Below are 26,351 nucleotides of genomic sequence, written 5' to 3' on the forward strand. Positions count from 1 at the left end.
CAAGCCGCAACTTAATTTAATACTGTATGGTTCCACAAAAAAAGTGCTTAAATTTTAGAGAACGTTTTCTTCTGTAGTAAAGAGTTAACTTGCCGTGAAACAGTTTGGAAACATCTGCAGAGGTGGATAGGCCTGCAGAATATACAGTATGTATATACATATATGAATTTCCACAACACTCTTTTTTTTTTTAATTGAAGAAAAGCTGGTTTGCCTAGGCTAAAACTTTTTTGTAACGGCATAAACACGGGACGAAATCATCACTCTGCAAGAATATCCGAAAAATTTCACAGTGCTTCATTCATTAAAACATTCAGAACATTTTACTTGACAAAACCAACTTATATTACAATGACAAATACAGGAAATAACCATCATGTTTTTATGTTCAGCAGGAGTCCATAACACCATGAAAGTCTCTGTCCTTGCTCAGAATAAAATACCAGAAATTGGGTACTGTAACGCACTGTGAAGATCATTTGACAGGATCAGGTTACATGATCAGCAAAAAGTTAATTGATAGTGAAGATTAATTTGTGAGTACTGTGCTTCCCCTTTGATTTTCTGATATACAAGCAACAGAACAGTGCTTTTGGCAGCTGTTTGTACTAAGAAGTGTTTTTGGTAGGTCTGATGTGAGCCTCCGTATAGAGGTGGCCATAGTGTTGTGGCCTTGGGTGAAATGGCATATCACAAAGCTATAGGAGCAGGTGCCTGTCTCCTAGCCTCAAACCTACCACTGGGTTTAGTAACATAATTTGTGATTACTCCACCCCCCAGTAAGAGCACCTCCCATTCCTCTCCAGGAAATGAAAGACAGATGGAAACAATGTTCACAGAAATCCCAAACGACTTTGCAGCATAAAACAGGAATATTGAACCCAGAGACTACATTTTTAAATAAATCTATGTGCAGCATCAATCTGTACATTTTACAATTAAACCAATGTAAGCAATTTTGATTTCTAAACTGATTCAATCTATGCATGCTCCTTGTTTTTCTTTGTGTATAACTAAAATGTTTCCTAATAAAAACAGTAGCTTTTTGTGTTTGCCTTAACTTTGAAGTAGTCTTATGCATTTAATAAATATATTAGTTGCACATGCAAAAACATTTACATTATATATACACACACATGTACTGTATTTACAGTATACTGTATATATGAGACATATATTTTATGCATGTGTGCACATATATACACAAATTCTGAGTTGATCAGATAAGAGTTGATATCTCAGATTGTAGGCCTGTAAAGATGTTGCTATACATGGGTGTAATGCACCACACTGTGTGTGTATATTTCTCATTTTCATTATCTTTTTATTCATTTGTTAAAAAAGTGATTTTACAGTAAACATTGCATGGAAACACAAGCTTTAGACTAACCAAGTGGGGTTAACTACACAAAAACCAAACCTGGATAAACAACAAAAGAAAAACTCTGAATAGTCCAATACTGCAGTGTAGCAGAATAGTGCAGAGCAATTACTGTAACATATTTAAACTAATAACCAAAACTCTCATTTGCAAGACTCATGTTTTTAGATTATTACTGAGTAAAATTTGTATAATCCACAGAGAGACTTCTGAATATCTTCCATTATCCACAGGAAGCTGCAAAGATCTATTCAAAAACATCTATTTCATTTTGTGTAAAGTCAGCAGGCACGTCCTGACACTGATAATAGCACACGTACTGTTTGTATTCATACACACACATAAATCCCATGGTCTTCTGCAAGTTGTCTGATTCCTTGTATGACTTCCCAACTCAGTAACATAAACCCCACAGGGGGTACTTAAGGTGTCACAGTACAGAATGGTTTTCTCAAAGATCTCCAGGGGCTTATATACTGTACATTGACTGGCTGCAGATAAAACAATTGTGTTACATCCCTTAGCATAAGTATTACAAATCCTTTTTTTTAATCACATTTCCAAAAAATGCCCGGTTTTCACTAACACTAAATACTTCATTCATCGTTTTTTTCTGGAGATGCAGTGGGCAGGGACAGTACAAGCCACCCCCCCACTTTGTCCATCATTGGAGGAGAAGCTGAGTCACTCAGGCATCTCACAAGTCCATTTCCACCAAGGGTGCAGTACTGCCACTTGCAGTCACAGCACACCAAGCAGAGTAATAAAACTCAACACACATGCTCTTCAGAGCTTGCTCCTTGAAATCTGGCAGGAAGATCCCCTACTGAACAGCAGCACTGGGAAAACAGACAGACGAGGCTCTCTGTAAGACATGGGTATAAGATGAGGATCCATAACTAATTCACAATGTCTCTCTCACTAGTTCTTTTTAGTAACTCCAGTGCTCCTTTAACCTTAATTGACAACAGAGATAAGAAAATACCCCAAAACCTCTCCAATGTTTAAGCAAGAAAATAACATGCTGTAAGCTTCAGGTCATCCCAGTTGCTACCTGAACAGGTTGCATTAGGCTGAGCAATATTTCAGGTACTGTGGATGGATGGTTACCATGTTACAGTACTTATTTGGATGAACACTGACTTTTTTCACTGGGACTGCTGCTGTTTGAAGAGCCGTATCGGAGAGTTTTGTATTTACAAATAAAAGCTTTGACCGGTCCTTGAAGAAAAAACATATTCCAAGACAGTTTTCTTTTTTTTTCAGCGACATTCCAAGAGTAAACACTCAGGCTCCAACAAATTTAAGTGCATTTCGCTAGTGTACACTCCTTTCTGTCCCTTACTGCAAGTGTGTGTTATCACAACACGGGAAGAAGTTCTTCTCTTATGGTATGACAGAGATCACAATGCATCAGTCACTATAATGTGATGGGACACCTACAGATGATCAGTTCATCGTCATATGGACACTACTTTTGTTTCACTAAAATCAATCAAATGTCTAGAAATACTGCAGCAGATACAGAATTCCAGCTTAATACCAAGTTCATTTTGGATTTGTTTTCACTCAATATAAAGAACAAACAAAACACAATAAAAAGCTACCTCAAATTATGCATTTTTGTATGTTGTCCAGGTTCTTGTATGAACTGATTTTTCCAATATAGAACTGAAATTTGAAGAAGAAAACATTGCTTAATCTCAAGAATATGTCTGTTCAATTAAGTCAAGTTGATTCTTGTTCCTGATCAGTCCTTAATGTGAATTTTAAGGACTGGAGTAAACTGGATGCTGTGTTATCTAAAGATATGTTTCACAGGACATAGCCTTAAAAGGTTTACCCAGTCACTTTGACATACATTATGACTGGGCTTAAAAAGTGTCAAAATACAGACTTGTTGTTTAACTGTTTTGCTGGTTATTTAATGGGACACATATTCACCGACTGACACATAATCAGAATCATTAGCAGTTTGAAAGGTGGTGTTAGCTGCAAATCCTGGAAGATGTCAGCATGCCAAAGGTTTTTATTTCTGCCTTTGTCATACTTCCTCTAGCGGGGCACCCAAGCAAAAGAAACATCAGCTGGTATCAGCATCAACTAGAGGACTGGCGTTCTGGCTCATCGTGAATGTTTTCTCCCCACATTGATCTTGAATACTCCAGATACGCTTGACAGCTTTTGTTCCTCCCGTGTCCCAAAGAAGGAAAATCTTCATATTCGAGGCCAGTGCACTCCACAGAAATTGATGTTCCACAGCTCTCTATAGGGAAAACAAGCAAGACGTGAAAGGGGAAAAAAAACGTGAGCCTGACCTAGATGTTCTCCTGCCCTGAAAGGACCTTCCAATCCAAAACTGCACAGCCAAGGGTACAGTCCTATTTACTCCCCCGCAGAAACACACCACAGAGCGGTGAAGGTGGGCCTAGATGTCAAGGCCTCGGGTGCAACCTGTTTTGTTGCTGAATTTCCCATCCACGCCCCCCTGGCTCCTCTTTCCAAGGGTTGGGCAGGGCCTTCAAGAGCTGATCAGACCACAGCAGAAGAGCTGGAGGAGGAGGAGGACGAGCTGGAGGATGGGGAGGAAGGCAGGTTCCAAAAGAGCCACTTGCGCTTGCACTGCCGCTTCTGGTACAGGTAGTCCTCCTTCTCTCGCTCCTTGCGCGCTCTCTGGTAGTGATCGTCTTCCTTCAGGTACCAGACGGGCGGCCAGCGGTGCTTCTCGAAATACTCTTGGTTCTCTGGAAATCAGCAGAAGGTCAGAACGCGCTGCTTGTCGTCACGTCATGCTGTCATGTACGCATGTATTAAAATGTTAAATTGCATTTAAAAATCCATTCATAACAGAATGCTAAAGAATTATTTATGTTATTTTCCAATTTTTCTGGCAGTTACCGCAATTACAGCACAAAAAAGAGATTTAATTTGGTTTAACTGTAAAGCCACTGAAGCTGCAGTAATGCTATTATTTCTGTACATTTTAATTGTCTTCGTTTCTACTGTTCTAACAGGTGAATACGGTACCTGCAGATTTGGCCTTCATGTCACGTGGGAACTTGCGACACACACTGTTGTAGTTGGTGCAGATGTGGTGGAGACACCAGTCGGTGAGCTGATGCGCACAGTGAAACTACGAGGACACACGAAAACAGAGGCAGGTAAGAAAACACTCAGTGCTTAGCAGAGCAAACTGTCTAAAAATGGCATTCCATAGGAATTTCCTCTAAATCAGGGGTTCCCAGCCCTGGTCCCGGGCACCCCACACATCCCAATTACAATACCTGGACCCTTAATTGACCTGATTGAGCATTTATTTTTTCCAGGTCCTTACATACAGTATGTTGGAGGCTGTCTTTTATAAGCAGAGATTCTTAATATCACCCACATTTCAATTTTTCAAAAACGAGCACAAATTCCAGTCAAACAACTTGGCAGTTAAATTCAACTTAAGATGGATTTAAAAAAACAAAAGAACAAACACCAGTAGGTGTGAAGGACCCCAGAACCAGGGTGGGGACCCCTACTCTGAATGAAGGTTCCACTATTCTGAGAAAACAGTCCTGTTCTGTGAAAAGACATTGTTTGGATGTTGGATGCTGCATTTTTAATTTGGCAGAAGAATAAAATCTGCCTCTTGGTTTTGATTTTAGCTCAATTTAATTGCCCTTGAAGTAGGTTTTAAATTGTTTACACTTTTCAGTTTTTTGGGGAAATGTTATAGAAAACAACAAAAGCTTGGACGTTTGTTCTCAATTCAACTGCTTATGTTTTTCTTACGTTTTCCACCTGTGCTGTACAGGCCAATTCCTTTTGCCCAGGGAAACATTAAATTAATGTAGATAAACCGGCAACCGCAAGAAATGAGATCTCCAGGAATAAGAAGAAAGAGATGGAGGAGGTAGTATGTAGAGGGTCCCAATAAAACAATTTAGAAGTTCAATATAAAAGCAATATATTTCTTTGAATCATATTCCCCATCAGGAAGAAGAGATCAGATATATCTACCCATACCTGCGCCATTTCAAGGTACACCAGCACATCTCCATCAATGTCAACTCCCATCATGGCTGCCTCCATCAACATTGTCACAGTGTACAGCTCTGCAACGAGACACCAGCTCCGTGAGCCCTCACCACTCCTGACTGCTGAAGGCCACACTGCATCCCTCTGATGATCACGGCTGTAAGCTCTAAGTTATGCAGCAATATATATTCCACTCCACTATCTGAGCACAGGTCAAATGATCTGGAACTCCAGGACTTAAATACGGGACGGGAATGTCCGGGAGATCACGGAAGGTTGTCAGAGCAGGGGTAACTTATAGACCATGACTGTATACAAACTGCTAGGGTTCACTGTCCCTCGCTCCCCTGGCCTTTTCCCAGGTCCAGTCCCCTACTGGCCCAACACCTCCACACTGCCGATGTGTTCACTCTGACTGCGTGAGTGTCTAGGCAAACAGTGTGTCTCTATCTGTGATGTTTGGTGCCTGTGCTGACTATATTATAGCAACAAGAAGACCTTATAAGGGGAGAGAACAGAACGTTAAAAAGAAAACAAACCATACCCAACAAACAGACTGGCCACTGTGCGCACAACTCAAAGAAACAGCCACTGCCCCACCCCCACTTCTATCTCTCTGGGACGTAAGGAGGACAATGGAAGAGAGTATGAGAATGGGCATGGGAGGAGAAATAAAGATCTGGGAGACAAACTCCTTGTAAAGGGTGAAAATCCAAAATCCAAAAATGAGAAGTGAGTTTGATCAGTTGATCGATTTATAGCTGACAGAAGAAGTTGCATATTCCTGTTCTCTCTTATGAGAAGTAGCCTCCGCAGTGCTTTTTCTACTCTCCAACCTGGAATCAACCTCTGCTCATTCACACAGATGCAGCTCCAGACTCAATCCTACTGATTGTCAGCTCTGTCTGGTCTTGTGGCTTTGCTCATGTGATATTCATGCACAATGCACCAGCCCCAGGTACCTGTGAGCGCCACAAGGTGAGGCAGACAGAGGCGATTGGCCAGGACGATGAGCTCCATGGCATCCAGGTCTGGCCGGGAGCAGAAGCGGCCCGTGTACAGGTACTCCAGCACCGCCCGCATGCAGCTACGCGTTGTGTTGGGAAAAAGCACCTGCAAGAAACACACAAACAAGACAGCGTGACCACAGGGTGGGAGCGTGGTTAGAACTCTGAGAGAGCCCTTGGGTTGGTGAATATTTTTAAAAAGTTGGTGCCGTATCTTTGAGCTAATGTGTGCAAACTATGTCAGTGTACTGAAAGCGCCAATATCTCCAGGAAGCTGGTGTTAAATCGACTGACAAATACAAGCACGTGTGATGGTGGTTGTGGTTGGTGCAGCCAGGGCAACGTAGCAGCACTTCAAATGACTCTCAACGTCCCAAAAGTCCTCAAAGCAATGCAATGTGCTGCATTTTTTCTATATCAATCAGAAAGTTCTAAGACTTCAAATATTCCTCAGTAACTGTCCCTTCCAGTTCTCACAAGGGACCCACCTCTTTGGTGCAGCTCTCCACAAAGGGTCCCCCAAACATAGCAGCCATCCAATCACAGCTAGAGATGAGCAGGGGCTTGTGAGCCAGGATGGTGCCATCGTCCAACTTAAACACTACATCTGATGGAGATAAGAAATAGAAAAGCCATACTTCGAATTTATTCTCCTACAGAAGGATCTCCTACGTTACGTTTGCTACTTTTGCCATTGGGAAAGCATTTCAAGTAGGTAGCTGCGTCATCATGCGTAGGCTGCAAAGGAAGAGGTAAAGGTTTATTCCATGCTGAAAGGAAACAAAAAGAGACACCTGAAACAGGCTCCACAGCTGAAACACTGACCCTATTTTCTTTTCCTTTCAGCATGTAATAAACCTTTACATGTTCCAATGGAAAAGCATGATGCGTTCAACTGAATTACTAAGAACTCTGAGCGTTAGTCAAGCTTTTTGCCTGCCTATGACTGTGGAGTTTTAATGTATCAGTTAACAGTTATACAGTAGGTAAGTGAAAACCAGTCAGAATTCTGTGACGCAAAGCAGAATCTAAAGTGAACATTTCAAAATTTAGTGACACTCATGACGGGAGTGGAGCAGGATGTACAGCACCACACTGCTCAGAAGTGACGACTGAGCTGAGTAACTCTCTCTTCAGTTTTATCATTATATTGGAGAACGTTCAGAAAGCAGGGGTGGTTTTAGGTTCAGGAGGCCAGAAATGTATTTAAGCATTATAAGTATTGGCCAAAAAAAAACTTTTTATAGCTAAGAAGAATTTCAGAGTCCCTGAAATTTCATTAATACCCAAACTAAGAAAATACTGTATGAAATCTTTACAACCTGAATTAATTCTAAAAAATATTGGCAAAATGTTTTGCATACAGTATACTGTTGACATATAGTATGCATTCCTACCTCAACCTCAATAAAATATTGTTACTGATACCTAGATACACTGGTTATGCTTCGCAGTGAAGGCAGTCCACAGCACTGTGTCCCTTAGTATTGTGCTTTGCAAACCTTCTCAGCATGCAGCACATTTCTCTTGTCCGAAAGTTTGCATGGCAGAGCAAATGATTTTAAAATAAGCAGCACAAATACTGCGAGAAACAGCATTTATTTCCAGCTGAAACAGACCATTTATTTTAAATGGTCTGTTTTATTTTAAAAGGAGCATTTTGATGTGAAAGATTTGAGTTATCTTCTTCTGCATTCAAATTCTAAATTTGAATGTGAAATGTGACCTTAATCTAAAGAAGAGAACAGTTTAATATTTGGTTTGCTGCTGGAAAGAGGAGTACACGAAGCCCCTGAGCCACACTGTTTAAACAGAATCTTGTCCGATTCCACTGCCTTTGTGAAATGTCCTGCAGGAATGTCACGAGGTGTTTCACGGAAATTATGCCAATATTTTTCTTTAGATATTTAAAAGGAATGATTTATAATCCCTTCCAGAATTCTGCAATATTATGTGATAATTTCCATATTACTTGTACTGGACTGAGTAATTTCTTCTGGACTCCTATAGGATTAATTGTCAGTTTCTGTCCGAGGAATATTAGAGTTTTTCCCAAGACTGCAATAATACAGTGTGTACAGGACTGTGATCTGACTCAGTGCCAATGCCGTACAGCAATCCTTACCCGAGAACGTGCCCTTAGCCAGGCACTCCTTGACGCGGTTGGTGCGCCGCACATGGAAGGCCTTGGTGATCTCCTGATTCATGAAGGCCTCGTTATTGAGGATGTTGGCCACCATCATGCGCAGGTCGAAGACCTCCAGCAGCTCGGCGATGTGCGCAATGTGCATCAGCTCCTTCTCGCGTTCGTCCAGGTGGCCCGCATACAGGTAGCGCAGCACCGCTCGGAACGGGCCCAGCTGGATGGAGGGGTCCATGCGCACCACGGTCATCAGGCGGGAGCTGTAGGTCACAGGGTCCTCCACCATGTCCTCCTGGATGCTGATGAAGGCCCGGCTCCAGGAGGACAGCAGCCTGCCCCTGCGCCCTCTGCCGTAGGAGCCCCCCCGGAGGGTGCCGTCACTCGTGGAGGCCCGCAGGCTGGCGCGGTCGCCCTCTCCGTTGTTCTCACACATGTCGAAGCTGGCGGCTCGCATGAACAGGTCTCGGCCGGACAGCGCCTGGCTCCTGGGGGTCTGCCGCTCGTCCTCCTCCTCGGGGCTGAGGTCCATCGAGAAGAGGTCGAAGAACTTGGAGGAGGCCGTGGCCAGGTAGATTTTGTGGGCAAAGAGGCGGTGGCGCTCCTGCAGGACCAGGATAACGTCGGCGCAGAGCGGGTCCTCCAGCAGCCGGCCCGGGTGCTCCTCGGTGGTGGAGGGGGGCGCGGGCACCGTGATCATGGGCGGTGGGGGCTTGGGCGGCAGGAAGGGCGCTTGTAGGAGCGGGCGCTGCACATTGCGCAGGTGGGACTTCCAGAACTGCAAGTGACGGCGGGAGATGAGGGCGGCGCGGATGGCATTGTCGAAGACATCCTTCACCCCGAACTGGGCCACCACGCTCGTCTCGTAGTACGGCACACCCAGCTCCTTTGCCACTTCCCTGCCCTTCTCTGGAGCCAGGATCTCATTGGGCTTAATGGGTCTGCAGTGGAGAAGGGGAGTGTGGAACAGCAAATGGGTTCGGAATGAGAAAAGCAGAGGGAAACACAAACATGGCACAAGTTAGAGTGTATCTCATTTAAGATGAGATTCAAGGTATAAGAGTATCTTCTGATGCACCGCATTGGACAGACAGCATCTCCAAAACAACACTGAGCAGTCCTGGTATCCAAACGGCTCTCAGAAAGACAGGTTTTCTGACTCATTCTAATTTGCACAGACGCTGCCCTGCATCACACACGGCCTACAATATGCCTTGTATTAATCATGACAGGCTTTTAATTCTTACTTGTGCAAAAATAATTAGATTTTTTTGTTTCGAAGGGCAGGACAGTGAAGTGTCAGTTGGTGCTAATAACCTTCATATGCATCTTTTAAGATCCTGTGAACATAAAAAAAAATTTCTGCTGGATCTGTTCTAGTATAAAGAGAGACTCCAGGGCTTTCACATCAAATGCAAGGGGAAATGTGGGCAGTGAATTTTAACTAGGAGTAAGGCTGTGCAGTTTTTAATTCCTTGTTTCTTAACACTGCAGTACAGTAAACTGTGAACTTTTAGAGGTCTTCATAGCAACTCAGGTTGCACTAATTTGACAATAAACAACTAATCAATCCAAAAATTCAATGTTTAAAACTGCAGGACAAATTTTAACAGCCTAATGTTTATCAGTTTAAGAACGCCAGATTACCAAAATATGGCCGTGTTTAAATTTCACAGCCAATTATCATAAACAAGGGCAAGTATCTTTTTCAACCGCCAATAACGAGTGCAATATAAGCCTTTTTAAATTCTTTTTACACCATTTTCAGAAATCAATAAAGCTCATCCTATCCTAAAGCCTTTCAGCCATCAAGGACATCTATAAGCTTTTCAGCTCTCATTACTAATAACCTAACAAACTGAAATAGTGCATCTGCCACAATTATACAGTATACACTCACAAACAAATGTCTGATTGTTATACTGTTGTCCTGTAGATATTCATAACGTGTACACATTTGTGGGTACTGTACCTACAGCATTGTTTATCTACTAATACTTTTATGTAATAACAGACTAATTGAAACGATTAAAGCAGTTAAATCATTGCTTAATGATTACTCATTATTTGGTTTGACAAAAAGGCTCTATCAACATCTTGAGGCTAATGGACTGTATTGCATGTTGACAAACAAGCCATGAAAAATGCACAGCAACTACGGTGAGAAACTAGAAAAACACCCTTGGCAGAGGAAGCGCCAGCTGACCTGGCTAGGGGGCGCCGCGCCCTGTTCACAGCCTCCAGATCCGCGTAGCGCAGGTCCAGCTGGCAGCCTACCAGGATGACGGGTGCCCGTGGGCAGAAGTGCTTGATCTCTGGGTACCACATGGTCTTCACATGGTGCAGAGTGTTGGGGTTGGCAATGGAGAAACACAGAACTACGACATCCGACCTGGCAGAGGGTCAGCAGAAACAGATGTAAGAATGCGTGAAAGATACAGAGGGCAGAGAACAGTCATCACTGGCCTCTTGAACGCTCCACTCTTAACGATGTGGTTTGAAAAGGCTTTGATCATCGCAGTCTATGCTTGAGCAGAAAACAGGAAATCTCACACTTCCGTCATGCAAAAGAGAACTTCAGGAATGAAAGAGTTAAAAGAGTAAATGTAAGAGTAAAAAAAGTAAATGTGGTGCCCAGTACCTGCCGTAAGCGAATCGGCGGTCTTTGTGGTGATCTCCAAAAGTGTCCCAGAGACGCAGGGACACGCTAACATCATCTACTACATCCCGGGATCGCTCCAGCACCTGTTGAAAAACACAGACATACTTTTTAAATTGATTTTGCCAGTCTCTTTGAGCAATAGTATGGATGATCTAGACTTTTCATTTATTTAATTCCATTTACTTGCCCTCCAAAAGTCTGTCGTAGCTGCTGCTTGTTAGTGCGTATGTGCTGTGTTTATCTACTGCGCTAAAGATCTGTTGTTTTAAAATGAACAGCTTTAGAATTTATATAGTACGCAGTCAATATGACAAAGCAACTCCGGCAGCTTGGCACTGGTCTGAGACCACTGTATTGTTTTCTGTGATACGCAGCTCAACAACACCTTACTGCTCCTCCATTGATGAGAATTTTTGTTTTCCTAGCAGAGAAACATTTTATCTAAGGATCCGAGCAGAAACAACAGCAGAATATTTTCAAATACAAAACACTGTATTGTAAAAGATGTCATAAGATAATTAAAAAAAAAACATAATTAAATTACTAAACATATTAAATAAAAAAAACAACATGATAAACTATTCATTTCAGAAATTAAGCACCCCACTATTAATCTTTGCAAGCAATTGCAATCACTGTGAAGAAATAATCAACAACACAATTTTTTCTTCAGAACTCTGCATGTATTACGGACAATTAAAAAGTAATGCTACTGTAAATGAAGCATGCTGATTTACAAAGGACTGAAAACAAAGAGTTGGAAGTCAACATGATGTGCAGTTTCAGTCTGATTTCTTTCAGTGGGCTTGTTTGCACTTCTGATGTTGAAGAATTCATTGGACTGGGGTAGGAAACCTTCTCATTTTGAGAAATCCCCTCTGTACTACTACTACAGACTGTTAAACACTCACTGCCAGTACAAGAAAACATGCTTCACTGAGAATGAAATGAGCTGTTTAAGCTTGCAAACTCATAGGAAATGCCAAGAGTGAAAGCCAACCAGAAAGTCTTGAATTTCAAAGAAGTCAATGACAAGGAACTAATTACTTTAACCAATTACAGCTAATTAATTCTTTAATGACAAATAAGTAATTACTTAAATGAACATCTGCAATCGTGTCTCTTGCCCTACAAACTCCTATGCAAAAAATGATGGGAAACAAAATCTACAGACCTAGGCAAAAAATCTCAAATATCATATTGTTACAAAAAAGGGCGTTACGAAAACAGAGTAGGCCGAGCAGGTTAATTAATATGTAAAATAAAAAATCATAACCCCCAAGTTGTAAATATATGCCAAGAAATATATTCTTATAATTAAAGGCATCTGAGAGATCTGTTCTTTAGGACTGCTATGATGAAGAGAGTAATAAATCAGGCACAGTGGGTTAACAAACATTGATTAATAATGACAAGGACACATTAAACAACTCACAATTTAAACATACAACACACAAGTTACTCTATTTACAAACAAGCTCTATCGGATATAAAGCCTAGTAGGCCCAAAAAAAGATAAACCTGCCTTCTATTCCAAACAGAATATAACCTAGAGTTAAAGCACTACAAAGTAAACCTCTATTCTAAAAATACATCCACTAACGAAGAGAGACTTTAACCTAGGGATTCCCCATACAGGAAATCAGAGTTTTCTAAAAAAACAAGCTTTTTTCACAAGTTTCAAATACTTAATTTGAATCTAGTCTTAAAGGTTAATCAGACAAGAACCTCCTGCCTGGCACTGTCTCTTCTCTCTCCTTGTGTCTTTCTTTCCTTTTTCTTCCTCTCATCTTTTCCAGTGTCCTTTCCTCATCTCGCTGCTGTCTACCTGCTTGTTCTATCCTCTATTCTTCAACCCTCAATCATTTTCCCTAGCTTAATTAACCTACCTAAACCAGACAATTCCTTTTATGAATGTGTCTCAGACCCCATACAAATTAAAAATTAAACAGTTTTACTGGCATGACTGTTGAATTACAGTGTTGCCAAAGAATATACAATCAATACAACAGCTACAAGCTTTTACGATACAAACACTTCACAGGACATTTATATACACTACAACATACAAGACATAAAACACTATTGAGAGGCTCACTGTTCCTCAGTGTGAGCAGGAGGTTACGTACTGGGCTGCCAGCTCCACAGAGTTCCCTCCCCCCTCTCTCAGTAGGAGCTGTTCTGAATCTGGCAGGTATGTTAATTCTGGGATTAGATTTGTTATTCTAGGGAAGAATGTTTGTCTAACATACTGATGTTTGACTAATACAGATCAGAAAAAACACTTCAGTTCCTTTCTTGCTTTGAAGATTGGAGAGCACTGCAAATGTTGACATTAACTAGGTGTTTGACCACCCCTCATGTAGCTGTAACACTCAGTATGAATAGAAAGATTCTAATTTGGCGATCAGTCTTGGAAATAATGGAGGCCTGAAGAACCTGAGGAGTTTTGTGGTAAATGAATTCAAATTGTCTGCTTTAATAAAAATATGTGCGGTGTATAAAAATCATTGCACAAATTAATATTAAATACCCTAAGCTTTTCACAATCCATCGATATTTATAATAGTTTTAATGTATTTTTTCAGTAGAATAGGACAGGACAATAATCAGTCATTAGAAGAACTATGGTATATCTGCAGCCCACAGAAAAACATAGGGGAGGCAGTACTGTGATATTTTCAAGTTTTGGAGATTTGCACTAACAGAAGGAAATTAAAAGGAGTACTGTAAATATAAATCTCATGTTAACTACTAATTCTGATTTGAGAAATGATTGGTTTGAGCCAAATCAAGATCCAAAACACACTTCAAACACTTGTTCCTCCAATAGGAATAATAATTTGAACATGCATAATGAAAATAATGTTTAAATATAATACAGAAAAACTGTAAGGAGGTAATTAATGAAATAATTAATTTACCTAAACAAGCTGAAGAAGGTCTTTTGCATAATACGTCCTGAAAATAATTGTTTGTTTTCCTCACTGTTCTCAAACACATTTCCGTCCAATACAGGTGGGGTATGAGCCCGAGCCCTGCTGGTCTGCAGATGCTTTTCAAGCAGCAACTGACTGAATGTAAACAGACAGGCACAGTACTTTGACTTCCCAAATCCAAATACAAACTTGTTCAATTAAGTAATTAAGGTAGTCACTGACCTCCTGACAGACACGGTATTGGTCTATCGCCCAGACAGTGGGCACGTGTGTAGCGAGCAGCTGGTACTGCGTGAGGGTGGCATTGCAGGCACGGGCACAGATGAGACGCGTCTTTCCAACGGCATTGTCTCCGACCACCACGCACTTGATAGTTTCAACGTTTGGCCTCTCATAGTCCATGTCAGAATCCATCAATTGGGACCTGAAGGGGTTGAGAAAGAAAACCTGTTAACATATACCGTCCCAAATTTACCTGGCTCCTAAAACCCGAGTGTCCTTCAACAAGGATGAGAGAACCCTTAGATCATCCTTATGTAACCCTATTTCAAGAGTTTAATTTTGCTTTTCAAAGCTTCCTAAATAAACTCGCCATGAGTAGTGCAATTAGAGATTACAAAAATGGAAGCATGTTAATAGTAAAAATTAAAATTTGTTGTGCGATTTTAGCAGTGTCCAGGTAAGAATGACATTCACCCTGCAGCCAGGTCTTCATTGGACCAAGTGTTTTCTGAGCCACTGTGCCTTAGAGGAAACGTGTTCAAGTCAAGAAATTCCCTCTTTCCCTCATAGGGGGCGCCTCTGAGTGGGAAAAGCTTTCTGAAGGCGGTGCAATGAAGTTTCATTTCTACTGATCTCTGAACTGGACCAATCCCTTGCCTAATTTGATAAATGTATTCCTTTTCCAAGGTCTTAAGCGGCTGCTGATTTGTAAAGTCAACAGAACAGGTCTTGCAGGACAGTGACCTCTTGGTGTAATGTGGCTGTATAATGGAGTCTGAAATGAATGGCATGGGAATGGACAAAGTCCTTGATCACATGAGTACTGGAGTATATATACAGGTAAGTCTCTTTCCCAGCATCCAATGCACTGCAGACTCCTTCCTCCCCAGCCGCTGCCTCTGCTGCAGCTCATTTCTTTGGGAGCCTCTGACAGCCTCACCCTCACAGCCAGGCATCAGTCTCTCAGCCAAGAGTGTCAGGACCAAAGAAATCTCGAGCTAGTCTGCCGACGAAGCACTCCATACTGTGGCAGACACCTGGAGCTCAAACATCATAAAAGCTTAATAAATTAAGGTGGTGCAAGCCTGACAACTTTCTCCAGCGTTTGAGCTGATGATTCTTTGTCATAGTTTTTCTCTGTGTCGATATCCTTTCTGCAATAAGGCTCGTCAGTTTATGTGGTGCCTTTGCAAAATAAAAATGGGATCACAAAGGAATGGATGTGCAGCGATGTTACAAAGGCTACAGGCCTGTGGCTGGAAGGTTGCCGGTTCGTATCCCGCGGCCGGCAGAGGAATCCTACTCCATTGGGCCCCTGAGCAAGGCCCTTAACCCCAACTGCTCCAGGGGCGCCGTATAAATGGCTGACCCTGCGCTCTGACCCCCAGCTTCTCTCTCCCTGTCTGTGTGTCTTATAGAGAGCAGGCTGGGGTATGCGAAAAGACAAATTCCTAATACAAGAAATTGTATAGGGCTTATAAAGTGATCTTAAAAAAAATCTTACTTAGGGAACAATTAGAAGTCTACTTATAAGTTGCTAGGACAAGGCTTCACAGAAAAGAACTGCTCCCTCTTTCCTGCTTATAACAAAATTTTGCCAGTTCACAGTACACACAAGGCAAAGAAACAAGTCAACTCTTGCAATTTATTTTTGCCATTCTTTCCCCTTTGCTTGAGATATAAAATTCCTTAAAATTCAGGTCATCCTATAGTTTAGGAAATAATTACTCAGTACAATAAGATCCCATTATTTGATCGAATCCTGTATAAAGCACTTTGATCAACAGTTGCAGAGAGGATGTGTAAAACAAAACTGGTTTCTCCACGTCACACAAATGCAAAAGGAAATGAGCTATTTGTGGTGTACAACTCAAAAGATATCTTTTCCTTACATGTTGCTGTCTGTCCAACTTATTAGATGACAGAGACCCTGTCTAGATACAGGAAAGACAAGCAAGACAAAACTGGAAAGAATTAACAGTGCTTCCTACCTGTTATTACTTTCTGTACAGGCCCTACACTCTCCATCCCCAGATGGGAAGCAACTAGGGGAGTGCTTTACAGTAACGACTGAGCAAAGAGGCTGGCATTTCCTGAGTGCTGTATAAACAAAAAGCTGATCCAGCCCTTCCATCCACCTCTCTGCCTAGCAACAGCCGATGACTGGTCAAAAAAAAATAGTCTCTCTCTCTTGTGTGTGGCTTCTGAAAGTTTACACCAGGAAGACTGCCCAAGCTATGAATCCAGTAAATAGGGCAGCAAACCAATTCACCCATCTACCCCCAGCCACATAACTAACTGGGCTCCACTAATCTTTGTTGTTTCCATATAAATAATAGTGCACTGTACTATTTTTGGATTTTGATAAGGCTAGGAATTATTGCACATAATAATTACTAGAATTATTTCAATTTTCTAAAAATAATAATCAAAACTAAAGACATGTTTTAATGAGAAAAGACAGGGTAGTATTTTATATTTATTTACATATAGCCAACATGTAGAAATGCCAAGAATATCTTTCAGTTTTAAGATGATACAGTACATCATGCAGTCTATAGCTTAGTACTTCTAATCTATCTTTGTCTAAATCAATATATTAACTGATTCCATTTGAATTGTTTTAATGTCTTATGTCTTGGAGGTAAACATTTCACAGACCAGCTTGAATGAGTTACGACTCCTGAGATTGTAACTACAAATACAGGGCAGACCTGCTATCGAGGATGTAGGCCTATTTAATGGAAATTGATTAAAATTTAAATGGATCCATTATGCTGAAGTTTTAAATTTGTTGCTTTGTGTTATGCTTATGGAATCTCTAAGTCCCATAATGTAAAAATGAAGAGTTTTTTGGTGATTCCTTCTAACCAAGTTTTCAAACTGTATAACTCAACCACTTAGCTAAGTCAAGAATAATCTTCTTTTTTAGATACTGACCAATGAAAATTGCTGGAGATCTGCAGGGGTGGGAAAAAAGTACTACTACTACTACTACTAATAATAATAATAATAATAATAATTGCTTACACTTACATAGCGCTTTTTCTGGACACTCCAGTCAAAGAGCTTTACAGGTAATGGGGACTCCCCTCCACCTCCACCAATGTGCAGCCCCACCTGGTACTAAATGGTACTAAACCATTCCTTCCAAGCTCTGCAGGAACATGCTAAACTCTAGAATGTTTAATGAGTATCTCTGAGTCATTAGTAGATGAAGGCAGAGGAGGACTGTTCTTTTTTGACCACTTGAATTATTCGTTCTTCAGCTCAGAGTTGAACTGTAATTTAAGCCAGCAGACTGGGCCACCATTGCCCTGTTACATAACGTTTATACCTGGTGTGAAAACACCTCACACCTGTATACAGTAGCTTTGTGCAGGGGAAAAAATGATATATATGATATCATTTACATATGATGTAATATGATGTGATTTACATATGATGTGAATGAAGACTATCTCCACAGACAGAAGCAACTGTACAACTCGGTTTAAAGATGTTTCATCACTTTGTTTCAGCCACACATTATTTTAAAGGTAGGGCCTCTAAGCAGAGAAAAAAGCATGATACACCTTGAACAGTTTCTTACCTCAAGGTGGTTTGATCAATTTTCTCACAACAAAGCATGTTTGTTTCACTCAGTCCATACAATTACGTCCTGTTGTAACACATCCATACTATACTAGTAGCTAATTGGGCCAGAGCTCATCCTGGTTACTATAGTGTTCAAGAGGCTGAGAGTATGTCACAGGCTGTGTTGGTCCCAATTTAACGGGGTAGACTGGAGCAACAGGGGTACAGTACCTCACTTGAGGTACAATAGCAGTGTCTGCAGTGCAGGACTCAAATCCACAGCCTGTCAGCCCAGGGACTGACCTGCTATCTAGACTGTCCCTCACAAAACTTTAGAACTAAAGCACAAACTCACAGCATCACGTTGAAGAAACAAAAAATGTCATTTCTTCACATAAGGTTGTTCTAGTCAACTAATTTCTCCTAGACAAGATTTCTGACAAGTGAAAACTGTCAATGATACAGGTGATTTCGTTCAGAAATAGAAATAAAGACGGATTCTGTTTTACTTTCTATGCCCTTGTCCGTCTTAACACGGTCTCCAGCTTTTTCCTTTGCTTCAGATTTTAATTACAAAAAGCCTAGTGGAATAACTGAGACAAGGCAATCCATAATGACAGACGACACACAGCTGCTCCCTTTAGTCAACTCGCTTCCAGCCTCAATGTCAAGTTTCCCTAAAATATTGCCATCTAGAAAAACGTCTTGAAAACACACATTTTACTAAAAACCATGGACGTTCTATATAATAATTGGCCAGATTGCGTCATTTCCCTTGAATAGCCAAAGCTGTCAATCGAAACACGTGCTTCTCTTTCACGTTTACAAGTAATTTATAGAAAAACGCCAAAAAAATAAAAAGGATGCTAAGGACATTAGACACATACAGCTTTGAACGGATTGCCAGCGATTCTGCCAACGCGATTAAATTAATTATACATTAACATATGTCCATGGACACGCTGTATAACTATCTGCTCATAAGAAGCTCAATTCGAGTGCATTTAACGCCACACGTTAAAATGGCGATAACGTCAAAACTCAGAACATGGGGTGAAACATGCAGTGTTTTTACCTTAATCTTTTCTCCGGTTGATCAATATATCGTAATCTTTAAATAAAATGGCAGTCTGGAGGGGGGGAAACGGACTTTGCTCACCTCCCAGTCTGGAAAATGGTGGTAGTTGATTTCGCTGTCCTACAGTCTGGTGTTTCCAAGGAAACAGATTTTTTATTTCTTACCAAAACTAGACGGCCACTTAGCAACCATACATAAACGCAATGGATTATTTAACATAACAATTAATTTACAAAATAAGAACTAAAGATGTATTTTAAAAGTGAAGTTGATGTATTTAACCCATTAACGTGCATATTTTAGAAACTAATATGTTAATTCCATAAGCAACAATATTTAAATGCAACCACAGAAGTGCCATTGTTTTATTATGACAGTATGTAACATTCACTAGAAAGAAAACATAACACAAAGATTAAATTAGCAAAGGTACAATGAGGTTTTCCAATCCGAAAATCAAGGACAAATCTATCGTTTCGGAATGACAAAGCTTATATTGAACATCAGCTGTCAGAGATCCAAAACCGCATTTGCAAGACGATCCTCTCCAGTTTGGTAAAAGCCAGTCTTCTTATTCTTGTTACGCATACAAACGCCATTACTGCTATACTATAACGGTCTTTTCAACGCCCCCGGCAGCAACACACATACACTTCAAAACTATAAAAAAAGACGGAAACTACAAATTAAGAGCCTAGCGGGCTGAGCAGCACTGATCAAAACGGACAGCAGACGTCTCCCGGTTATTGCCGGACGTGGTCACGTGAAAGAAAATAAACCGAGATGCTTCATTGCCACGGATATCTTCCAGACGCACTGCGCGCTGAAGAAACACTTCTTAACAAATTAGATTTGTCGAATAAAGCGTTCAAAATATGGAAGCTTTGAAAGACTCTAGCCCTGTCTTAGTTACTGACTCCAATACTGCTGCGGACCTAGGCTTCAGCTCATTCATAAAAAGTCTTCAGTCCCCGCCTTTTACGATGGATAATGTGTTGATTGGCTACTTCTACGCTGCTTGCTATTGATTGGCTGCCGCGGCTGCTCGTTACCGCGGGTTATAATACGGTGAAGGTGACTCGTGACTGCTGGGTCATAACATCAGCAGGTCGCTCTTAATGGTGAGAGCTTCACGTTTCCACTGCGTAGGTTATTTTTGGACTCCGTAGGTATTTGGTCTCTATTAACTGGAGACGCTCATATGGAGTGGTTTTATTTTTGATATGCATTGGTTAAAAATGCGTGGTTTAAGCTGTCGCAGTGGCTGCACAAGTTCGTTTGTAAATCACAAAATGAACAACATTGTAACATTCGAAATTCAGATATTTTGTTTTCGGGGACGCAAACATGAGAGTCGCTAATTCTGACACACAGGAACTGAGACTTTCAGGGGCACGGTCTTCTTTTAATCTAGTGGTTGATATTTGATTTTAATTCATGTCGTATGGGAGCCTACAATCCATTTTTGTTTTACTATTTATTAAAACGGGGAAAGGAAGGGGGTTTCACAACTATCCTGGAGTCAAAGCCTTTCTCATATCAACACACGTCGATTGAAAACAACTTAGTTTCGACTTTTCAAAGACCTGAAACAAAACGGAAGCAACAGCAAATAGATACCCAACAGGAAGTCCAGGAGATATGTACTGTAGTTCAGGAAAAACCAACATAAGAAGAATATAAGAAAAGTTACATACGAGAGTAGTTCTTTGATCCAGAGATTTCATCCCGCCGTTCAGTGAAAGAAGTACTGTAAGGGTATCGGCTTCAACAACGTTGCTGGGTAGCTGGTTCCATACTCCCACAGCCCTTTGCGTAAAGAAATGCCTCCTGTTCACGTTTTTAAATGCATTCCCATGTAGTTATCACTCGCGCCCTCTGATTTTGTCAGTACCTTTGAGGATTTTAAATACTTGAATTACATCCCATCATAGTCTTCTCTGTTCAAGACTATAAAGATACAGTTCTTCCAGCCTGCCAGTGCTGGACATTCCCTTAAGCCCCAGCATGTCCAGTATCTGATCGGTCTTGTCTTGACAGATACCAGACCAGCAATATTTTTTCCCATAACATGGAGGCCATAATTGTACACAATATTCAAGTCAGGTGATGTGAAGTTTCCACATCCAAACCCCAGCTCTGCATCCAACCCAACTCAATTACTGAATGTCATAGAGTCGACTATGACATTTGTTTTGTATTATTTTAAAGTGGGCTGTTTGTCTTCTGTGTCCATCGCACAGTCTGTTCTCTTCAGCTTTTTACACAGCTCATCGCCTAATCCTACCAACGACAGCTGTGGAAAGGGGCTCTGCTGAATGAATACAGCACGTTATTGGCAGGACCGGCACTGATATGACATAAAACAGACAAGACGTGGCAAAAATGTAAACGCAGACAAAAGACACAGATTCTGCTTAAAATGCTGTGAATATTGAGTTTTGGAACTGAAGTAATTCACTGGCACACAGAGCAAACAAGCGAAGCATAAAAACAGCTGATCTGGTCATACTGACTGGGGGGGGGGGGGGGGGGGGCGTGTCTCCATTTTTAAAGTGGGGAATCAATTTCTCTTTGGTAGCGTCAGATGCTATTCCTCATGCGCCTTTCCCCTCCAACATCAGTTCATGGCTGCCCTAGCTTGTACTCCTTGCGTTGTCCACGGTTTTGGAAATGTTTGCTGAAAGGCAGCAAGTGCTGGTGAAGCTCTTGGGACGGGAACTCGGGAGAGAGGAATGAGTGTAAAAAAAGACTGGACCTCAAGCCCTGAAGCAGAACTGTAGCTCACAGCTTCCCAACAGCCCTTTACCCCCCCGAGTTTTTTTTTTCTTGAATTCAGGAGAGCTGGCCAAGCCCCTTCAGAGCCTGAGCTCAGTAGAACACCATCCACATGACTCAGCAGAACCTGACGGAATCGCTTCCATCATACAGTAGCTGTTCAAGCTGCAGCTCTGCCACATTCTAGTAACTACAGGGATAGCTTAAGTGCGTTTCGTGTGATGGGTTGTTTTTTTTTACTTTTTCTCGTGTGTGAGGGTTGTGAAACTCTGGTGGCAGGAAGCACTGGGAACTCAAATTGTCTAGGATCCCACATAGTGGGGAGTAAAGCCTTTGACATCCTGTAAGGGACAATTCACCTATAATTTCCCCCTTTACCTTCAGTATTGAGTCCTTTAGCAACTCAGTCCACAGTATTACCCAGACCTAGACTCTCAACAAAAATACAACTACAACTACTCCATCTTTCAGCACACGTAACGTCCATCTACAACAAGCATCAATAATCATGAGACCCAATACCTTCTAAAAACCAGAATAGACAATATTCTCGCAGTATGCCTCTGGTCCAGTGTATGGCAAGCTTCCAGACACATCTCCAGAGTATATGTGTAACAAACAAAAGATGACACAAATGTAACTTATCATTCCTATGCTTAACCAGGCTAGTATACAATACATGCATTTAACCGATTTAATAATATAATAATATTTAATTTAATAATGTAATCCCTTACTCCTTTTTATGTTTAGTAGTGGGACTGTTTCAACTAGATTAAAAAAAAATCATTAACTTCTTTTTTTCTAATGGTGTACGAAAACATAACAGTGTGTGGATGAACACGCAGTTAATTCTTGTACCGGTACTTCGGACGCAGTTTCCCACAGTGTTACTGTGTGAAGTTATTTGGTCATTCTTTTCAGAGTACGTTTTACCACTGCAGGACCTGAAAAAACCCCACTGGAACCGGTTAATAAGGCCTATCTTTTTGTTGTTGTTGTTGTTTTGGCTTTAGTTTGTATACATCTTTTAATTACACATATCGGTATGCTTAAATACAGTATGTACGAAGACATGGGGAAAGCAGATGGAGTAACGTCTTCTCCTCTTACTTACCGTAGTGTATTGAAGTGGTGCATCGGGCTGGCTGGCGTTTGAAAGCTCAGGGAAGAATTCATCTCCACCGGCCGCAGCCAGCACCTGGAGGAAGCCGGGAGTTCGCTTCATTTTTCCGGCATAAATCAGTAAGGCTTTTTTGTGTGTGTGTGTGAGGAATTCGACTCCGTTTACGGATTAACGCAGTTCCCAGGCCTTTCCGTGCCGTTCCACTGTCGGACGGTGATTTATTTATTGCTCAGTGCTACGGGATCTGTTTCCCAAGCGGGTTCGCTGCCACTGAACCCTCTGCCCGCACACAAGGTACTGGGGGCGGATTCAGTTTCAGCGGTGCGCTGCAGCATCGCACAGCCCACAGCTATGTACGACAGGACACCCACATTTCGCGGACGCGCACTCGGAAAGCCGATCTGTCCTTCTAGTCCGGAATAACGCGGTGAGCAAATCCCTCTCTAGAAGTCACCGCGTGATGCAACTGCAGCTTCCCTTTCAAATGTTTAACCATCTCAAAACCTACAGCATAACTCTCCGGGGTTGGGACCGTACGGAGCGACGGGGCAAACGAGCTTTGTGCGTTTCCACTTTGCCGCTGGCTCGTACGGAACGCCCCGCGGGGCCGGCGGGTTTAACGGGATTTCAGGTTAAATTGGTACTGCACTCCGCCGCTCGCAAGGTCACCGCGCCGACGTCAGCAGCACACCAGGAGTTTCCTTTCAAATAAATCCTCAGCGCCTCTTCTTCCGCGTGCCCCTCTCCTTTCAGAAAAAAAACACACTTTTCAGGTCAATTAGTGTTTCCGAAAGTCCATGCGTGCGCTGTGATGGAATAGCGTCCGGTCCGGTTTGTAGCTTCCTCTTCGCGTCCCGTGTCCGTGTCCGCAGTGTTTCCATTCTGATGCCAGGAATTGACTGGCTGCCTTTCTAAACCTTCCGTGGACTTTTAAGTTTTCAGCCTTTTTTTTTTGGTCAGGTTTTTTCATATAACCCAGAGGTAACCAATCCTGGTCCTGCAGGGCCAGCGTGACTGATGGTTTTTCCAGGCTCTCTTTAAAGCACCAGCACCTCAAGAGCTGGTGCATTTAAATTATTAAATGTGCATCTGTCGTCCCTTCCCATACCGGAGAAGTCCTATTTCTCCACGCTGGTCCTGGAGTTTCCCTGTGTCTTTAGGCTATACTTTCAACAGAGTTCTTTCTGATAGGCTAATTGAGCTCTAGTTGATTATTCAGACCCTTAAGAGGTTGTACAGTACTTACTCATAATAACCAGCAACTTCCATGGTCCTGCTGCTTTGCTTAGATGCACACTGCTATCCAGATGTCCTGCAAAAACAGAGACTGAGAGAAATTGCAAAAAAACACAGGGATGATCTCAGTCAACATTTCTGCCAATGTACTGCAATTCAGATCTGATGGTGCTAGCACTCTTTATGACAATGTGTAGCAATAACCTAAATTTCAAATGTGACATAATTTTCATGCAGACATTTTTGTAGAGACGTACACTGCGAGAATGTGGAAGGGATGTTCACAGAGACGAAAACGTTACGATAGGCCTCTGAAACCGAAAATGCTGCCGTGTGTATAGTGACACTCGATTAGATATTCGTCAAAAGAGATCTTAAATATCAGATATTTCATCAGATTTTGTGTTACAAATAGTGTCATTCAGTAAGTGATTACACGATAAGAGAAAACTCCAAAACAGTCCAATGGGTCAGGTGAACGTTTGGTGGTTACTGATACAGAGGTACCTCATTTGAGTCTAATGTGCCATACAATGTGAAGTTTTGATTTTTTTAGTGTTACTTTAAAAATATATTCTTGCAGCTTTCTTCAGTGGCTGCTTCATCATCCTGTACATTACCATCAGAATCAGAAAAAAAAAGTCCTTGTTCATGTATGGGTATTATGTGACAGAGCTAATAGGGTAAAGTGCTGTTCCTCACCAAATTGAGCAATGGTATCATATATATTACATATTGTATATCACACAATATAGCATATATATTCTCTAAAGCAGTCTTATCACCCTGCAGCTCAAAACCTCCAACCCACTGAAGCTTGGCAGGTGTGAGCCTGGTCAGGGCCTGGATGAGAGACCTCCTGGGAAAAACTAAGCTTGCTGCCAGAAGAGGTGTTAGTGGGGCCAGCAGGGGGAGCTCACCCTGTAGTCTCTATGTCTATATTGGTCCTAATGCCCCAGTATAGTGATGGGGACACTATACTGTAAAAAGGCACCATCCTTTGGATGAGATGTAAAATTGAGGTCCTGATTCTCCGTGATCATTAAAAATCCCAGGGTGTTTCTCAAAAAGAGTAGGGGTGTTACCCCGGCGTCCTGGCCAATTTTCCTGTTGGCGTCTCCACAAAAGTGCTATATAAGAGTAAGCAATTATTATTAATAATAAGAATGCTAATCTGAACCTAAATTTCGCAAGACTGAACTTTTTCCTGTAATTATTTTGTCAGCATGACAGTATTTGCAGTGTAAGAAAATTTCAAACATATTTTCACTTGTGGACACAGAGTACCAATGAGGATTTTTCTTGAATTTGCAGTAAACACTATGGCAAAAATGTCCGTGTGAAATCGCTAAATTTCAGACTGGACAATGAGAGTTCGAATCATTGCACTGTTTCTGTATAATGTGAATCTGAATGACATTTTTAAAACATTACAGATTGGTACGAAGGCTGATGGGTAATTTTAACAGATGGGTTCTAAAAACTAATGCCCAACTTGAGTACAGTCAACTTAAATCTACTGTGTCAGGAACCTACTGTAGGAGTTGACTTGGACAGTCACCGTGCCTTTGACAAAAACGTCTCACCGATAATTGTCTTCTGTTTGTCAAACAAGTGAATTGTAGAATGAATCCATGTGAGGTAATCACACCATTTTAATTGCTAAACATTAAAAGTGGACAAATTTGTCTAAATCCATTCAAAGTCTCTGAGTGAGATATATTGGATTTTAGCAGGCAAATTGTTTCTGTTTCTGTATGTGGCCCTCTACAAACTTTTGTTACACACTCTGAAATACTGTACCTGCCAACAGGGTGAGAAGGAGTTCTTCCCAAGCTAAGACTGTGCTTCCGTATAGATTCATTAACTTTGGAGTTCAAGTGCAGATCAGTTTTTTTCATTGCAGCTGAGACGTGCCGCATTCTGAGTTCTCCTGGTTAAACATTGAAACCCCCTGCCGCGGTTGAACAGCAGTTTCGAAAATGGCTCAGTCGGTGTGGTGGATTGGACGTGTGCTCTGTAAATCTCAGCCACGCTTTGAAAACGTTTTTCAGAGGAGCCCACCCTGTGTGTTTCTTTCTTACCTGCAGTCTGGTCTTCTAATCCGAACTTGTCTCTGGGAGCTGGGTTAGTTGCTCTCTCTCTGTCTCTCTCTCTCTCAGTGTCCCTCCACTGTTTTT

At 41.6% G+C, this 26,351-nt stretch overlaps 2 protein-coding genes across 5 annotated transcripts in view; one reads left to right on the top strand and one right to left on the bottom strand.

The window, feature by feature from the left end:
• rhobtb2a (Rho related BTB domain containing 2a) lies at window positions 1–26,349 on the bottom strand. 4 transcript variants are annotated; one of them, XM_088937532.1, is made up of 11 exons: window positions 26,256–26,349; window positions 22,927–24,247; window positions 14,378–14,579; window positions 11,196–11,299; window positions 10,761–10,946; window positions 8,540–9,495; window positions 6,903–7,021; window positions 6,370–6,520; window positions 5,396–5,484; window positions 4,409–4,514; window positions 1–4,125 (listed from the first exon to the last, which is right to left on the bottom strand). In XM_088937532.1, the coding sequence occupies exons 2-11, from the start codon at window positions 22,986–22,988 to the stop codon at window positions 3,914–3,916; spliced, it is 2,187 nt and encodes a 728-aa protein (XP_088793658.1). In that variant the 5' UTR covers window positions 22,989–24,247; window positions 26,256–26,349; the 3' UTR covers window positions 1–3,913. The 4 variants fall into 4 exon arrangements, with proteins under 4 accessions (XP_088793658.1, XP_088793677.1, XP_088793668.1 ...); XM_088937551.1 differs by lacking the exons at window positions 22,927–24,247; window positions 26,256–26,349 and adding an exon at window positions 19,113–19,942; XM_088937542.1 differs by lacking the exons at window positions 22,927–24,247; window positions 26,256–26,349 and adding an exon at window positions 19,029–19,942.
• sorbs3 (sorbin and SH3 domain containing 3) overlaps window positions 22,948–26,351 on the top strand; it is a 61,119-nt gene continuing 57,715 nt past the window's right edge. Inside the window, exon 1 of the mRNA XM_088937496.1 lies at window positions 22,948–23,054. The gene's annotated coding sequence lies outside the window, so the exon portion shown is untranslated. The remainder of the gene's footprint in view (window positions 23,055–26,351) is intronic.

This window comes from Atractosteus spatula, chromosome 2, assembly GCF_055471065.1.
Source record: "Atractosteus spatula isolate fAtrSpa1 chromosome 2, fAtrSpa1.hap1, whole genome shotgun sequence".
Classification (NCBI taxonomy): domain Eukaryota; kingdom Metazoa; phylum Chordata; class Actinopteri; order Semionotiformes; family Lepisosteidae; genus Atractosteus; species Atractosteus spatula.

What these genes read in the sequence shown, in the direction of transcription:
- rhobtb2a (XM_088937532.1), bottom strand. Translation starts at nt 22,988, where the DNA reads ATGAATTCTTCCCTGAGCTTTCAAACGCCAGCCAGCCCGATGCACCAC. An exon ending in GGCTAAGGGCACGTTCTCGG is followed by an intron (nt 7,022 to 8,539) that starts GTAAGGATTGCT and finishes TATCTCCATCAG; the next exon opens with ATGTAGTGTTTAAGTTGGAC. An exon ending in TGGAGAGCTGCACCAAAGAG is followed by an intron (nt 6,521 to 6,902) that starts GTGGGTCCCTTG and finishes TGTTTCTTGCAG; the next exon opens with GTGCTTTTTCCCAACACAAC.